The sequence below is a fragment of the Oncorhynchus nerka genome, linkage group LG20 (genome assembly GCF_034236695.1).
Source record: "Oncorhynchus nerka isolate Pitt River linkage group LG20, Oner_Uvic_2.0, whole genome shotgun sequence".
In the NCBI taxonomy this organism is placed as follows: Eukaryota; Metazoa; Chordata; class Actinopteri; order Salmoniformes; family Salmonidae; genus Oncorhynchus; species Oncorhynchus nerka.
The window spans coordinates 53881576-53898315 of NC_088415.1; the positions used below are offsets into that span (position 1 = coordinate 53881576).

The 16740-nt window shown below is 46.7% G+C and overlaps 1 protein-coding gene across 1 annotated transcript in view; it reads right to left on the bottom strand.

The window, feature by feature from the left end:
* The window catches only part of LOC115102770 (capping protein, Arp2/3 and myosin-I linker protein 3-like), a 52268-nt gene that overhangs the window by 5505 nt on the left and 30023 nt on the right, over positions 1-16740 (bottom strand). The window contains 25 exon segments of the mRNA XM_029623049.2: positions 139-258; positions 348-427; positions 1030-1202; positions 1300-1366; positions 1462-1584; positions 2100-2187; positions 4754-4929; positions 5149-5262; positions 5438-5557; positions 5894-5935; positions 5938-5994; positions 6186-6279; positions 6661-6729; positions 7255-7427; positions 7812-7866; positions 7959-8055; positions 8178-8259; positions 8365-8434; positions 8849-8953; positions 12981-13057; positions 13733-13810; positions 13961-14070; positions 15306-15392; positions 16207-16301; positions 16521-16609. Coding sequence (XP_029478909.2) covers positions 139-258; positions 348-427; positions 1030-1202; positions 1300-1366; positions 1462-1584; positions 2100-2187; positions 4754-4929; positions 5149-5262; positions 5438-5557; positions 5894-5935; positions 5938-5994; positions 6186-6279; positions 6661-6729; positions 7255-7427; positions 7812-7866; positions 7959-8055; positions 8178-8259; positions 8365-8434; positions 8849-8953; positions 12981-13057; positions 13733-13810; positions 13961-14070; positions 15306-15392; positions 16207-16301; positions 16521-16609 — 2441 coding nt within the window.

The following is a 16740-nucleotide window of genomic DNA, read 5'->3' on the forward strand; positions in this document are numbered from 1 at the left end:
TATTTATAAACTGATAAACTGACAATAAACAATTATTAAATAGTTGTTGTTTAACAATTTATAACAAGGACCTGTAATCATATGCTCGCCAATAAATCAACTAAATGTGTGCATGACTTTTCAGGACTCCCTCCGTACTCTGTTTCCTGATTGGAGATGGTGGAGCTGCGATTCTTGCGGAACCCGGAGAAGATCGACAGCACACTGCGTCTCTTCTTCCTCCTCAGGGACTGAGCTTGATGGAGTAGTGACAGCTGACTGGTGGGGAGAGATAAAGATATGGGTAGCTGGGTCACTGAGAGTGCATGTGTGTGTGTGTGTGTGTGTGTGAATTGTGCGTAGCCTACCTGTCAGGCAGGACTCTCTTGGTATAGAAATCCGGCAGTCCATCCTCCATCACGTTGACTCCTCCGTTCTCTGAACAGTGCTGAGAGGACGGAGATAACAGGATTACACCACAACCACCAACACAAATTCTGCTGTCACACTGAAACTACTGCCGTGCTCATGTGCAATTATCATGTATCATGTACATACACCCTACTCCCTATATAGTGCACTGCTTTTGACCAGGGCCCATGGGGCTCTGGTCGAAAAGAAGTGCATCATACAGGGTTAAGTGTGCCATTTCGAAAGCAGCTGAGGAATCTGATATGCCGCCAACAGAGAGATGCCTTGGGGCATTGCGGATTGGAGAACGTGATAAACGAGTGAGTCATAAAGAAACCTATTTTTGGGATGCCTCTGGCATGAAAAACCAGGATGACTCAAATTCTAGAATACAAATACATTGCATTAGAACTGAGAGGTGAATAGATTTGTTTGGCTCAGAGGCCTGGTCAACCCCTACCCCCTAGGTACTTAAGTTGAACTAAAATGATTGGATAAGTATTGTATGTATCACATTTCACCCAGCCTAGTGGGTAAGTTTGAACTTTCAACTTGACCAGCTTTCAGATCTGTATGAAGTGCTTAGGGGGCTATTTAGGATTGGGTCTGGCTCTTCTTTACAGGTCAGAGTTGACTCACTGTTTCCACGGGGACTTGTCCTCGACAGTGCCTTCGCGGGGGCCGTGGCCTGACCTGTGTCACGTGGCGCAGTGGTGCACCCTGGGTAGGCAGGGTGTACAGATCCTCCCATGATGCTGAGCGGGATAGGGGGCCAGAGTGAGTCGGGGAGGAGGTGGGATCATCACCAAGACCTAAAAGGGAGGGAGAGAAGATTTAAAGTTGGGTCAAATTCATGTTAATCCACATCAAATGCCCTGCAGGAAATCTTTATTATTAAGGTAAGCTCACTCAATCTGGTTGACACCGGACGAATCCTTCTGGTTCTGGAGCTACGTTTCTTGATGGCGATGGTGTCCTAGTAAGACACGAGAGAGAGGAAAGGCAACGTGATAAGAGCAATGGAAAAATGCCCTCGTACACGCACACATATACACCCGCCCACACACTTACGATGTTCATGCCCAGCCCTTCCTCGTCGGGGAAGTCCAGTGAGTCTGTGAGTCTGGATTGTCTGATGGTGCGCCTGCTTGTCCCTGCGTCATCCAAACGCTTCGCCTGGGACACCTGACACAGCTAAGACAACCGAGAGGCATTTACAATGCTATATACTGGTCCGACACAATGGGAACTGGTCTGGTCTGAGACTATGCTCTCTGGTGTGAGATGGTGGGGAGATGAAACTGAGATTGAACAAGTCCCTGTTCTAGAGGTACACATAGGTCCCAGAGGTACACAGAGGTACACAGAGGTACACAGAGGTCCCAGAGGTCCCAGAGGTCCACAGTGGTCCCAGAGGTACACAGAGGTCACATAGGTCCCAGAGGTACACAGAGGTACACAGAGGTACACAGAGGTACACAGAGGTACACAGAGGTACACCAAGGTCATAGAGGTACACAGAGGTACACAGAGGTACAAAGAGGTCACAGAGGTCCCAGAGGTACACAGAGGTACACAGAGGTCCCAGAGGTACACAGAGGTCACAGAGGTACACAGAGGTCACAAAGGTACACAGAGGTCACAGAGGTACACAGTGCATAGAGGTAAAGACACATCGAGCACAGAGAGATTAGTATGTGTGTTAGTACCAGGGTTTTGTGAGTGGTGTAGAGCTCCTGAAGGATCTGATCCACTATGGAGTTGGTCAGATAGGAGACCACCGACAGCTTCACGTCCCTGAGGGAGAAAGATAAAAACAAAGAACGAGATCAAGGAAAGAGAAAGAGAGAGCGGGGGGGGGAGTGAATACTTCCTTCAAGTTCTCTATTCACACCCTACTCTTTAGTCTAGACCAGGGGTGTCAAACATACGGCCCGCGGGCCGGAACCGGCCCCCAAGGAGGTTCGATCAGGTCCGCAGGATAATTTGAAAGTGGAAAAAATGCATAAAAGACATGGAATTAATATTTTTAATTCGCTGCAATTCATGGATTATCCGCTAAGGGGCGCACTCTTTCCATCAGAGTAGAAGACAAGCCGCATCACTGAGACAGACTGAAAACAGCAGACGGTATCAATGCGCCATCTGCTGCTTGTTACGACGTTGTTAATACCTTGGTCTCTACCTCTCCGCTACACCCTCATTAGCCAAAATGTCATTATCCAAACGGAGAAAAGTAGATAAGGAGTGTAGAATTTTCAAAGAAAAATGGACCACGTCCTATTTATTTACAGAGATGCACGGAAAACCTTCGTGCTTGGTGTGTTTGCAACAAGTTTCGGTATTGAAGGAATATAATATTCGACGCCACTACGAGACACATCACAGCGAAAAATATGACGGCTTGCAAGGACAACTGAGAAGAGATAAGATTAACGAATTGCTGGCGGGTCTGAGGAAACAGCAGTCAACTTTCATCCAGAGCCGAGAAGTCAGTGAAGCAGCGGTAAAAGCCAGCTACCTAATTGCTAGCGAAATAGCATTAGCATCGAAGCCGTATTCCGACGGTGACTTTGTTAAACGATGCATGATGAAGGCGGCTGAACTTGTATGTCCCGAGAAGCGACAAGCTTTTGCCAATATTAGCCTGACGAGGAATACTATAGCAGAGAGGATTTCGGAACTATCGGCAGATTTAGACAGTCAATTGAAACAGAGAGTCAAGTCATTTATTGCATTTTCCGTGGCAATTGACGAGAGCACTGACATCACAGACGTGGCCCAACTGGCCATATTTATTCGAGGAGTTGATGAGACATTGACTGTTACTGAAGAGTTTCTTGAGTTGGTGCCAATGATGGACACCACAACAGCCGAGGACATTTTCGGCTCTGTCGTTGCTGCATTGGACAGAGTTGGAGTGGACTGGTCCCGCGCTGTCAGCCTGGCTACAGACGGCGCGCCATCCATGGTCGGAAAGAAAGCAGGTGTCGCGACAAAGTTCAAAGACAAAGTACAAGCCCTTAATGGAGGAGATCGTTTCTGGACATTTCACTGTATTTTGCACCAGGAGGCATTGTGTTGCAAGTCGCTGAAAATGGACCACGTCATGGAGGTGGTTGTTCGCACTGTAAATTTCATCCGGTCCAGAGGTCTGAACCATCGTCAGTTTGACAAACTTCTCAGCGACAGCAACATTACCCACAGCCTGCCATACCACACTGAAGTGAGATGGTTAAGCCGAGGCGCTGTGCTGAGGCATTTCTTTGATCTACGAGAGGAAATCGGACAGTTCATGGAGAAAAAGGAAAACCGGTGTTGGAATTACAATCTCAGGAATGGCTACGGGACCTTGCATTCTTGGTTGATATTACTGAACACTTGAACAATCTGAACAAAATGTTGCAAGGCCGCAAAAAGTTGTCACACAGTTTTCTGACAACATACATGCATTTAAGTTGAAGCTGACTTTGTGGGAGATGCAACTGGCAAATGGCAACCCTGCTCATTTCCCCTGTCTGAGAGATGTGTGTGACCAGACCTGATGCGGACATGAAACGGTACAAAGACAAAATTGCAGGACTACTGCGGGAGTTTGAGAAACGTTTTCAGGTATTTGGTGAACTTGAGACAGAATTTTCAGTTTTTCGCTCACCTTTCACAGTTAAAGCTTCTGATCTGCCGGTCGAAATTCAGCTAGAGATAATTGATTTGCAGTGTGATGCAGATTTGAAGGGCAAATTTGCCTCTGTAGGTCTGGACAGATTTTATCAGTATCTACTACCAGGGTACCCCAAATTAACAGCCCTGGCTGCTAAAATTTTGTGCATGTTTGGGACAACCTACCTTTGTGAACAAATTTTCTCAGTGATGAATATCAATAAAACAAAAATGCGTTCAAGGCTCACAAACAAGCACTTAAATGACATTCTGAAAGTGACAGCTAGTCAGGACATGACACCTGGTGTTGATGCACTTGTACAGGCCAAAAGATGCCAAGTTTCAGGAACAAATACAAGTCCAGACTAGACTAACACCTTTAAAATGCTGCCTTAGATACTGTTTGCATTGAAAGAATACAGCTCTGTGAAGATGAATCCTTACTGTGGTGATTTAAAAAATGTGCACTTTAATGTTAGTCAGCAGCTTCAAAACAAAAGTTGTGTGATGGAATTCTACTGTTCATACAACTCCATAAATTTTCAATTTCGTGGAGCAGTGTAGCAGAGTATGGTATAATTTTAATGGTCCGGCCCACTTGACATCTCCCTAGGCCGTATGTGGCCCACGATGCGAAATGAGTTTGACACCCCTGGTCTAGACCCTTCTCATCCCCTCCCTCTTTTTTCCCTCCCCCTCTTACTCCAGGGCTCTGTTGATGTCCTGTGCCGCTCTCTCCATCAGGGCGGTGCGGATGGTGGAGCGAGGGATGGAGACACGTTCTGAGACGGAGGAGAGCGGAGGGTTGAGTCGCTCAGCTGAGGAGGAGGACATGGGACACAGCTCCCGACACAGAGACACCATGGAGTCCACTATCACCTGGGAACGATCCGTCAACAAAGTCATCAATGTGTCACTCCCTCATCCAATAAGTCCTGTCTACGATAAGATTCACAGTACCCATGTTTCCTTATCAGCAACCGTGGCCAGGTCTTCTGCCAGAGAATGTGAATATATATCCATCTATCTATCTTTCAATTCATCCGTCATAGTCTAAATCCAACCATGCAAGGGGAGATGGAGTGTTGAGTGGTCTACCTGCAGTTCCTTATCAGCAGCCTTGGCCAGCTCTCCTGCTAGAGAGTCCAGTTTCTGTCTGACAGGCCCGTCCACTGAGAGAACATGGGCCAGCTCACACAGAGATGGATAGAGCTGAGGGGGAGAGAGAGGAGCTTAGAATATATTCAACCACACATACATATGCATATTCACACACACACACACGCACACACGCGCACACATACGCACGCACACAGTATAGCTGAGAGAGACAGAGAGAGTGGTTTAGAATATATAAACACGCATGCATACGCACACGCCAACTTACCGCACGGGAGTTTCTGGCCTCCTTCAGGACCTGTCTGGCAGCCTGCAACTCCTCTCCTTCTTCTGAGCCTCGGAGAGCACACACCTGCTGCTGCACACGCACACACAGCCGCTCCATCACCTGACACACGCAGACACATGCGCACACGCACACACACACACACAGGCACACACACACACACACAGGCACACACACACACACACAGGCACACACACACAGGCACACACACACAGGCACACACACACACAGCACACACACACACAGGCACACACACAAACACAGGCACACACACACACACAGGCACACACACACACACACACACACACACACACACACACACACACACACACACACACACACACACACACACACACACACACACACACAGCCGTCAGTCCATGGGGTTTTGACTCTCGCTAAAATTACACCGTTTACATAAGCTCACAGTATTTGTACCTGTTCAGCAGTGCTGGTGACCAGGCCTTGGTGCAGACGAAGAGTGCCTGTTTCTGAGAGAACCTCTGGGTCTGGTTGTTCCTCAACAGAGCACGCTGGATCTGAGAAACAAAGTGAGAGGGATGGGAAAGGAGGAATGTCGGCGGTGAAAGAAGACGAGCAACAGAGAGAAGAGGTGGTTTGACGAAGCAAAGTGAACAGGGCAGAAATAAGAGAGACGGACACGAGACACGAGCTGCCGACGACAACAGTCGTGATGTCATGGTGTGACGTCACACCCCAGGTGACCCACCTTGGTCAGCGCTTGGTCAATCTTCTCAGGGGCACTCCGGTAAGCCTGTGTGACATCATTGAGGGGGATGGACATGTAATGCAGGGTGAAGTTACTGTCAAGAGAATGAGTGAGCGAAAATGAAGAAGAGGAAAAAACCCAGAAATCATTACAAATCGATACCTTTTCTATGAATAATGATGAGTCATTGCCTTGGAAATGCTTGATGCGGTAGTTGGATATCACTCTAATGTCTTCTCCTCTTTACGTGAATCCTTGTCACTAGAACTTAAAACAGGCAGCCCCGCCTCACAAACAGGTCAGGGTGCTGATGAAATGCTGTGCAACGACTGCAAGGCAAGCTCAGAGGTATGCGTCTCTTGTCTTCTGCCTTTCAATCATGTCCCTCGTGTTCAGGTTTGTTTGAGTGAGTGGGTGAGAGCGTGTGTGTGTGTGCGTGTGTGTGTGTGTGTGTGTTGGGGTGCGTGTGTCTCACTGTTCCAGGGCCCGAGCCACATCTTGGAATCCTGTAGCCGTGGTGTTATTGCGATCCCACGTCACACTCCTTAGAAGGATCAAATGGGAGGAAGAAAGAAGGAGAAAGAGAGGGATAGATAAAAGGAGAAAAGGAGAGATCATTTGAATAATAATTGACTTGAAAACTGAAGCTCACATACATGACCACTGTCAAATTACAAATTCAGAATTGCACAGCGTGAATAACCAAAGAAGTGCTTGTTCACTACAGAGTGTATTGAGAGCCGTAACACAACCCCTCATCATTACATTATCACTGCATTTAACTACGGCATAGCAACTGCACAATGAACTTTCCCACATCCCCCTCAGTCTCTCTTTTCCCTCCCTCCCTCCTCCCCTCCCTCCCTCCCTCCCTCCCCTCCCTCCCTCCCTCCCTCCCTCCCTCCCTCCCTCCCTCCCTCCCTCCCTCTCTCTCACCTCCCTCCCTCTCTCACCTCCCTCCCTCTCTCACCTCCCCCCCTCTCTCACCTCCCCCTTTCTCGCTCTCTACCAGCCCCCCTTTCTCCCTCCTCTCTTTCGCTCCCACTTTCCCTCGCTCCCTCTCTCTTACCTGAGTGTGGTGTTGATCTGCAGGGCTTTGCTGAGCATCTTAGCCCCCGCATCCTCCAGGCTGTTCCCACTCAGGTCCACCTTGCGCAGGCAGGTGTTACTGCCCAGAGCGTTCACCAGCACTGTGCCCCGAGAGCGCAGGCGCGAGTCCGCCAGAGAGAGGGACTGCAGGGCCTGAGGACGGAGAGACGGAGAGAGGGGCGAGAGAGAGGATAAGGGCTCTCAAAACTGAAGTGAATTTGTAAAGTGTGTGTATGTGTGTGTCTTTGAGTGCTGTGTGCTCGTGTTATGTTTGTGAGTGATCAGCGTCAACAGCAGTAAATAATTGAGCGAGCTCGTCATGGTGATGCTGTATCTGCGCTGAGAGAGGAGCCCGGAGCCGAGAGAATGAAGCACGTCCCAATGAATAATTCGCTAGGGCCGGAGAGAACATACAGTGTGCCTGCGTAGAGTATGGCAGTGAGTGCGAGTACATAAACATACCCGGGTGGTACGTGTATGAGTTTGTGTGTGCGCGAGCGTGTCTCAGTGTGTGTTCACGTGCATGATGAAACTCACACACTCTTCCTCCTGCACTAACTGCACTAGTTTCTGCAGAATTTCATCCAGCACCCTGCAGACACATAATTGCCACTGTTAGACAAAATACACATCTTCCCAGTGCGTGTTTCTACGCGCCTGCGGAGGACGGATTACTGTCCCTACCTGCCCTTGAGGTTGAAGTTCTTGCCCAGCAGCAAGTGTTTGAGGGAAGGGTGTCTGGAGAAGGCCGGGATGACCCCTAGCAGATCAGCATCCAACCCTGAGAGACATATATGCACAGTATATCAGCTAATGCATATGAACTGGCATCTATGTTGGCCCTCAAAATACTCAGAAGACTGTGGCATGCGTAGGGAAGAGAAAGGCACAAGGGTCACTCACCGTTGTCTGAGATGTCCAGACTGCCAATACAGGCCACTCTGGGAAACAGCTCCTGAAGCACCCCAGCACCAGCAGACCTCAACTGAGAGAGAGAGAGAGAGAGAGAGAGAGAGAGAGAGAGAGAAGACTAAATCAGTCAAATGGAGAGACAGGAAGGCAAGGCAATTCGGACAGACAGGCGCCGTACCTCACAGCAGCTGAGGTCCAGGTGTAGGTCACTGATGTGAGGGTTGGAAGACAGGCCAAGGAAGAGAGCTCTGAGAGAGGCAGAGATGGAGAGATGGAGAGATGGAGAGAGAGAGAGGAGGTCAAGAAAGGTCAATGCATAGCAAACTCATTTCAAATTGTTTTCTTAATTACCGTGACGGATTTCTCCATCAACTTTCCTAAGAGGAAACCACGTGGATTTCTATTCACACACACTGAGGGGTGTTACAGCAGTCTTAAAGGAGTTTAGAGATTCCTAGAACTACTTGGCCAAGGACCAGTAAGTGCTTCAAGTGGTACACAACAAAAAGACAACTTGATAAGGAGATTGGATTTACCAACAAAACACCTTTCACAATACACACATGTTAAAGAATTCATTAAGTGTAGGTAAATAAATGATGGACTGAGTCAGAGCGTGTCAGACATTTTGGGAGGTGGCCAGAGCGGAGTGCCTATCTCACCTCAGAGTGTCCGGAGGGAGCTTCATGGAAGACAGGTTGACGTGCGTAAGACTGAAGGCTGAACTGAAGAACTGTCTGACGACAGGAAGAGTCTCCCTCACTTTCCTGAAAGAGAGAGAGAGCGAGAAGGAGAGATGGAGAGCGAGGGAGAGAGGGAGAGCGAGGAGAGAGGGAGAGCGAGAGAGAGAGAGCGCGAGAGAGAGAGAAGGAGAGAGTGAGAGTGAGAGTGAGAGCGAGAGAGAGAGAGAGAGAGAGAGAGAGAACGGGAGAAAAAGAGAGAAAGAGTGGGAAATAAACAGAGGGAGAGAGAGAGAGAATGCAAGATAGGGAGAAGGAGAGCGTGAGAGATAGACAGAGTGGGAGAGAACCGGAGGGAGAGAGAGAGAGAATGTAAGATAGAGATAACGAGAGCGTGAGAGATAGACAGGCAGTAAATGGCCTTCAAAAAAAAAGACTATAACATCAGATAATGTGAACAACACGAAACAAGTTTAAGTTACAATTTTTTTTTTTTTTAAATCAAAACATCTGTTAACACAACTGGGTGTAAAATATTTTCCTTGTGGACAGATACACACACTTCAGGACCCATAGCAGTTGTACACCAGCTCAAGAATAAACTCATTCTGAGCATGTCAGTAAGAGCCCTCTGAGCCATACCAGGTAACAGAAGCATCCAAGCATTTAATTGGAATACAGGGGACGGTATACTCCTAAATTGTAGAACAGCATAACTAACACTCATTTTAGCCTGACCATACAAATAATTCAGCATATAGTGACAGAAAGAGAGAGACAGGGTGGGTAGAGACAGAAAACAAGGGAAAGATGGAGAAAGAGAGAGAGGAAGAAAGGAAGTGGAGAGAGACAGAAAGAAAGAGTGTGTGTGTGTGTGTGAGAGAGAGAGAGAGAGAGAGAGAGAGAGAGAGAGAGAGAGAGAGAGAGAGAGAGAGACAAAGAGAGAGAGAGAGAGAGTGGGTAAAGACAGAAAACAAGGGAAAGATGGAGAAAGAGAGAGAGGAAGAAAGGAAGTGGAGAGAGACAGAAAGAAAGAGAGAGAGAGAGAGAGAGAGAGAGAGAGAGAGAGAGATAGACAGAGAGAGACAGAGAGAGAGAGAGACAGAGAGAGAGAGAGAGAGAGAGAGAGAGACAGACAGACAGAGAGAGACAGAGAGAGAGAGAGAGAGAGAGAGACAGAGAGAGAGAGAGAGAGAGAGAGAGACAGAGAAAGAGAGAGAGGAAGAAAGGAAGTGGAGAGAGACAGAAAGAAAGAGTGTGTGTGTGAGAGAGAGAGAGCGAGCGAGAGAGAGAGAGAGAGAGAGAGAGAGAGAGAGAGACAGCGAGAGAGAGACAGAGAGAGAGACAGAGAGAGAGAGAGAGAGAGTGGGTAAAGGGTTAATGGGGGCTCAAGTCAGAGAATGGCATGATGATAACAGGTTTGTGTGCTCGCCAACCCATGCGCTCATCAGCATAAATCATGTCTTTGCGTGGCTGCAGTCTCTGTGTGACTGAAGACTGGCTTCAGTCACACAGAGAGGGGCAGCAGATACACCCAGCACAGAGGGGCCAGTGTAGACATTGAACACTGTTACAGTCAATGATTTGGAGGAAAGAGAGAGGAGAAAGAGTGAGAGCGAGAGAGCGAGAGAGCGAGAGAGAGAGAGAGAGAGAGAGAGAGAGAGAGAGAGAGAGAGAGAGAGAGAGAGAGACAGAGAGAGAGACAGAGAGAGGGGGGTAGCGCTGGCTCTTTCATTCTTATGAGTTCAAACCGATTTATGTTCTATTTAATGTGGCGAGATCAGAGCTCAGGCAGAGCGACCAAGGCTCCACTGACTGCTGCTAGTGAAGGACAGACACACAGAGAGGGAGGGATGGGAGAGGGGAGAGAGTGAGAGGGACATGTCGAAGAGGAGAAGGAGCTAGAGAAGGCGAGAGAGAAAATACAGAGAAAGAGAGGCATGAGAGGAATGGAAAAGAGAATAGAGAGGGTGACGTAGCAGGGTGACGTTAATTGTCATGAATCCTAGAAATGATCGAGAGACTATGTATTCACAGCACTTGACTTTATGTGTTACAAAGTGGGATTCAAATGGATTTAATTGTCATTTTTTGTCAATGATCTACACAAAACACTCTGTAATGACAAGTTTTAAGAAATGTATGGAAAATAAAACACAAACATATCTTGATTAGATAAGTTTTCAACCCCCTGAGTCAATAAGTGTTAGAATCACTTCACTCACAGCTGTGAGTCTTTCTGGGTAAGTCTCTAAGAACTTTGCACACCTGGATTGTACAATATTTCCCCAATATATTTTTCACAATTCTTCAAGCTCTGTCAAGTTTGTTGTTGATCATTGCTAGACAGCCATTTTTAAGTCTTGCCATAGATTTTTAAGATGATTTAAGTAGAAACTGTAACTAGGCCACTCAGGAGTTTTCTATGTCATCTTGGTAAGCAACTCCAGTTTATATTTGGCCTTGTGTTTCAGGTTAATTGTCCAGCTGAAAGATGCATTTCAGTGTCTGTTGGAAAGCAGACTTAACCAAGTTTTCACTAGGATTGTGCTTGTGATTAGCTGTATTCCATTTTTAAAAATCCTTAATACTCCCTAGTCCTTGCCGATGACAAGCATACCCATAACATGATGCAGCCACCACCAGTACAGTATGTACTGTATGTACAGTATGTGTGGGGTACAGCAATGGGGTAGTCATTTAAAACCCATGGCAAACACTATTATTGCAAGTAAGATTGAATCCAGGCAGATTATTATGTGACTTGTTAAGCACATTTTTACTCCTGAAGTCATTTAGGCTCGCCATTTAAAAAAGCGTTTCATTTGTAAACATTTCTAGAAACACATTTGCAGTTTGACGTGATGGGGTGTTGTGTGCAGACCGGTGACACGACATTTCAATTGAATAAACGCCGTATTCAGGCTGTAACACAGCAAAATGTGGAACAAGTCAAGGGAGGGGTGAATACTCTCTGAAGGCCCTGTACATGGCGTCATACCCTGGGTTGTTCTGAACGGCCACGGAACACGCAGCTCAATGCGCTCGCGACTCCTTCCTCTGCGCTTCAAAACCACGGTCTGTTTCTCTGAATTGCTTCGTGTGCAAAAGCCTAAACACTGTAAGATCCTATTTTATAACCTAGTTAGTCATTTTGGCAATAGAACAAGCGTTCAAATAATGCCCAGCTGACCCAGATTGCAATATAAAACGGGCCCCTTTTGGATTGTGTTAACAGGATTGCAGGGTTGTGCTCCAATCAAAACAGCTACAAGTGTGTCAGGTGAACTGTTCTTCAACTTTGGTATGAATCATTTTCCCATCATCTCCAAACTGTTCCCTTTCAATTGCTACCATGATTATGCATTTCATATTTATTTTTGTAAGAAACATTTCAATTTAGTCCAAACCCATATAGGCCAATTCCCATGAGTGTAAAGGGTTAATGTAAGGTTTGGGTTAGGCATTAGGGTTAGCAGTGTGGTTAAGGTTAGAATTCAAATCAGATTGTATGACTTTGTGGATGTGCCAGCTAGTGACCACTCTATAGAGCTGCCTCCAGGGCAAGATTCATGACAATAAATGCCAACCTGCTCTATAGTAATAGCAGAGAGAGAGAGAGAGAGATAGTAGAGAGAAGAGAGCAGGAGCGGGGGAGGTGAGGGAGACCGAGAATGTGCTGCCGCGTAGAGAGCCTGGGGATTTGAACAATAATTCCCTTCCAAAATTAGTCTCATTTTTCACAAACTTTTCTATAATGGATTAATCTGCTGAGCGGAGATGGGGTTGCTGCTTTGCCAGTCCTGAGGGAGGCCAGACGAGAGCAGACGAGAGATGGATCATGTCTGCTCTGCTCCAGCCTGCTCTGCTCCGCAAGGTAGGTAAACACTGGCTCAGAGACGGAATAGATGGATGAGGGGGCGGGTCTTGTACAGTTGGACACATTTCTGTCTAATTCTGTCTACGTGGTACAGGGGTAAAGGCCCATCTCTGACAGAATGTGTTGTGCTCTACACAGACACTTCCCTGAGAGAGGATACTGCTGGTTGCCTCTCAGGGATCAACAAAGTTTAAGTGAATCGATATGGATTAAGGGGCTAGAGAGTCACCTCACCTGTGAGAGAAGCAGTTCTTGGAGAGATTCAGGTAAGCGAGATCAACACAACATCCCCTCAACAGAGCGCCGAATAACTGTTATGGATAGAAACCAGTTAGTTAGCAGGATTAAATCACATATTATGTTAACACGACAACAAATACATACGAAGATCAATCATGTCAATCAACTCGGCAGTTTCACGATCGCTTCTCTAACACCGTCAGGAAGTCATTTTGCAAGAAACGCTAATGTGCCAAGGAAGTGACATTCTAACAAAGTCAACCAGACTCTCTACTACAGGGGAGATTATATGGAGAAAGCAAGATACGAACACAACAACAATCGCCAGAAAACAAAATCCCGAAAAAAAAGTGGCCTCCTTTCATCCCAAAGACACATCAGAGGAAGAGGAATGAGTTGAGAACGAGCAATGGCAGACCAGAAGCTTCCTGTCTCAGAACACACTGTAATATTCTATACAAAAATTAATGCTCAACATAAAAGGCATAATATTCCTGCTATTGTGGCAGACTGTTCCTTCCCAAGTTATGCAGATGAAATGTCATGCTTATACGTTTGTAGAATCCCAGAACTGTTATACAGTGTGTCCCGATTAGGGCGTCCACACTTCCACTTTAATGATTATAAAGTCCACTTCAATAAGTATGTCAGTTAAGACCATCCTGACCCTTGACCAGACAAAGCATGTATCACTTTTAATTGTATGGTCAAAGTGTGAAGCACTCTAGAATGGAGACACTACTAACCGAGTCCACAGTGCAGTCGGTCCCAGAGAGGTCCAAATGAACCAGACAGTTTGGCTGGGCTAGGAACAGGTACATGTTCTGCAGAGAGATAGACGGAGAGAGAGAGCCTTTAAAGAGAGGAGTCGGTGCGTGTGCGCGTGTGTGTCTGGCTGTGTGTGCGTGTGTTACAAGCGAGCAACGATGCGTGCGCGTGCGTGTACATGTGGCGTGTTGATGTGCCGGTCTCACCGTGGCGTCCTCCCCAGACAGAATCCCAGGGTTTTTGCTCAGGTCCAGGTGAAGGAGAGAGTTGGAGTAGTCATCACTGGAGCAGAGGGCCTGGGAGAGAGACATCACTCCTAAGATAGAGGAAGGGAGAGGGGGATGAATGAATAAAGAAATATGCATCAGTAGAAATAGTCTGTTGACGTGGGGAAGTCAAGGACCTGCGGAGGAGGAGGATAAGCGTTTCAGAGCACCCTTATTAACTGGCCAACTATCAGAGCTAACTACTAATCCCATAAAACGTTCCATCTGAAACCAAAAAGACAAATATGGCCCCCTTGGTCCGTTATATTAGAGCAGCCCATTCAAATCTCTTTCAAATCTCTTCACTGCAGAGATTTTGAGAGAGAAAATAGTAACAAGCGCATGCTCAGTGAGCAGTGTCCTCAATAAAGCCCACAAAATGGCAGACGTGCAGGGCCAGACCTTGTACTCTCATGTTTACTTTGAGGCCTGCAACGAAAGGTTACAATTAGAGCGATGAGGCGAAGACTGTGGAATAGCTAGCCCTGTGCTCTACCCTAGCGCAGTAGATCAATCTCATCCCTAATTCGCCCAGGTTAAAGAGTAAATTAGCACACAGCAGACAGCAGAGCAGACAACAGACAGGCATGTGGCACATACTCTGAGAGGGAGCACGTAGGCCATCCTCTGCCCACCCATGTGAATCCACACATTCACATATTATGACTGTCTTTTTGATGAGTCATCTGTAAATCTATCAATCTATAAATAGACTTCACATCATAAATGTGCTCTTGATAAATATAAGCTCTGTATGACCAAGAATAAAATTCTCCTGAATACCCCCAGGCCCTTACAGACGGGCTAGCTGAGAACGTCAGGAAAACAATGCTTCACGCTTCAATGGGGCAGAAGGTTATGTGTTGTTGTGATTCTGGATGGCCATATAGCCAGCGACAATGACAAGAAACTGCAATGTGGGGAATAGTGAGTGGCTCGTTTCAGTTAGTTTGACCTTATTCTTGCTGCCATGTCTTGTTTTGAGGTGTTTCGACTGATACCATGTCTATGCTAATATAGCAAAAATCTGCTAGCTAGCTAACCGACAACTGAAACGATGCTCATTGTGCAACTTTATGTTTTCAATAAACATTGGAGACTAAATATAGTTTACACGTTGTCAACAATCTAAGACAACCCCATCTGTTTTGTCCTATAGTTGAGCACGTGTCGGTTTTGTTGCCAAACAACCAACTGATCTATATGAGTTCATGGAGGAGAGGTGACCACCACAGGGGGGCGCTGTGGCCCAGGGGACAGACGGAGGACAGAGGGATGAACACACCCTTGGAGGAGAGGGACGTCTTGGAGAGGTTGAGCAGACGAAGGCCTTTGTTGAGACGACACACCAGCTGGATGAGGTTGGACACTCCTGGGATAAAATAAACAAACCTGAGAGTGTCAGAATGAAACACACACACACACACACACACACACACACACACACACACACACACTCACACTGCTCTCACACACACACACACTGCTTACACTCACGTCCACAAACAAACAGTCACACACATGAACATGCAAAGATCAGAGTAAGCGCACACAATCACACACCCTTGACCTCCCCCGCACATGATCAGCAAAATGAACACACACACACAGGTATAATCTACGCAGACGACAAAGCGAATCTAGTACGTCTATAGGCACACGGGCACAAACACACAGTGATGTGAGTGGAAGTGACAGGTGAAAGAGACAGATTCTTACTGTACTAACGAGAGTTCCTGGCATGCATACAACCCTGACACACACACACACATTAATAGAGGGCACATCTGCCAAGTCAAATCAAATCCAATTGTATTTGTCACACGCGCCGAATACAACAGGTGTAGACCTTGCAGTGAAATTCTTACTTACAAGCCCTTAACCAACAATGCAGTTTTAAGGAAATCCCCCCCTCCCCCAAAAATAAGAAATAAGAATAACAAATAATAAGCTATTTTCAGTCATAAGAGACGGTAGCAGCAACAGTATGTACAAAACAAGCTACAAACAACGCAACAAAAAACAACAACAAAATAGCATGGTTGGTTAAGAGCCAATAAGATGGCAGCCCTTCCCTCTGGCGCCATCAGCCCTACAAACCCTGAGAAAGATGCACCCAGACTGGTATTCAAACACATGACTGATGCACCAAAAGAGCGAGAGACGTGCCACTGAGGGGCCAGTACCTTGGTTGTCCAAGGTGTTGTGGGCCAGGTTGAGAGAGTGGATTGCAGAGGCAGGATTCTCTGACAGAGCTGTCGCCATTTTCTGAGGGAAGTCTCTAAAATAGCAAATGTAGAGAGAAGGATTAAAGATGGTTTTGATGATTCCAGTGATCCATTATGCATCGGTGTATATCTGAGTCATGGAAGATGAAAAGCTCAACTCAGCAGTGAAGTCGGGGCGGTGAAGACAAGAATTCGAAACAGATAAAAAGAGAGGAGATGAAAGGGAGAGAAGTGGCAGAAACAGGAGGAGGGGAGGAGTGGAGGAGACTCACGATTTGAGGCCAACGTTCTCCAGAGTGAGTTCCTCCAGACTGCTGGACTTACTGATGGTGTGAAGGACCTGCTCCACCACCTCTGACCCCTGGGGACAACAAACAGAGACATTGCTACATAACTGAACAAGCTCCTTATGGATAAAACACAGTTTTAACCAACTCAAAAATATATAAAACCTTCTAGTCCAGTCTAAACACAAATGGATGTTCTCAGACA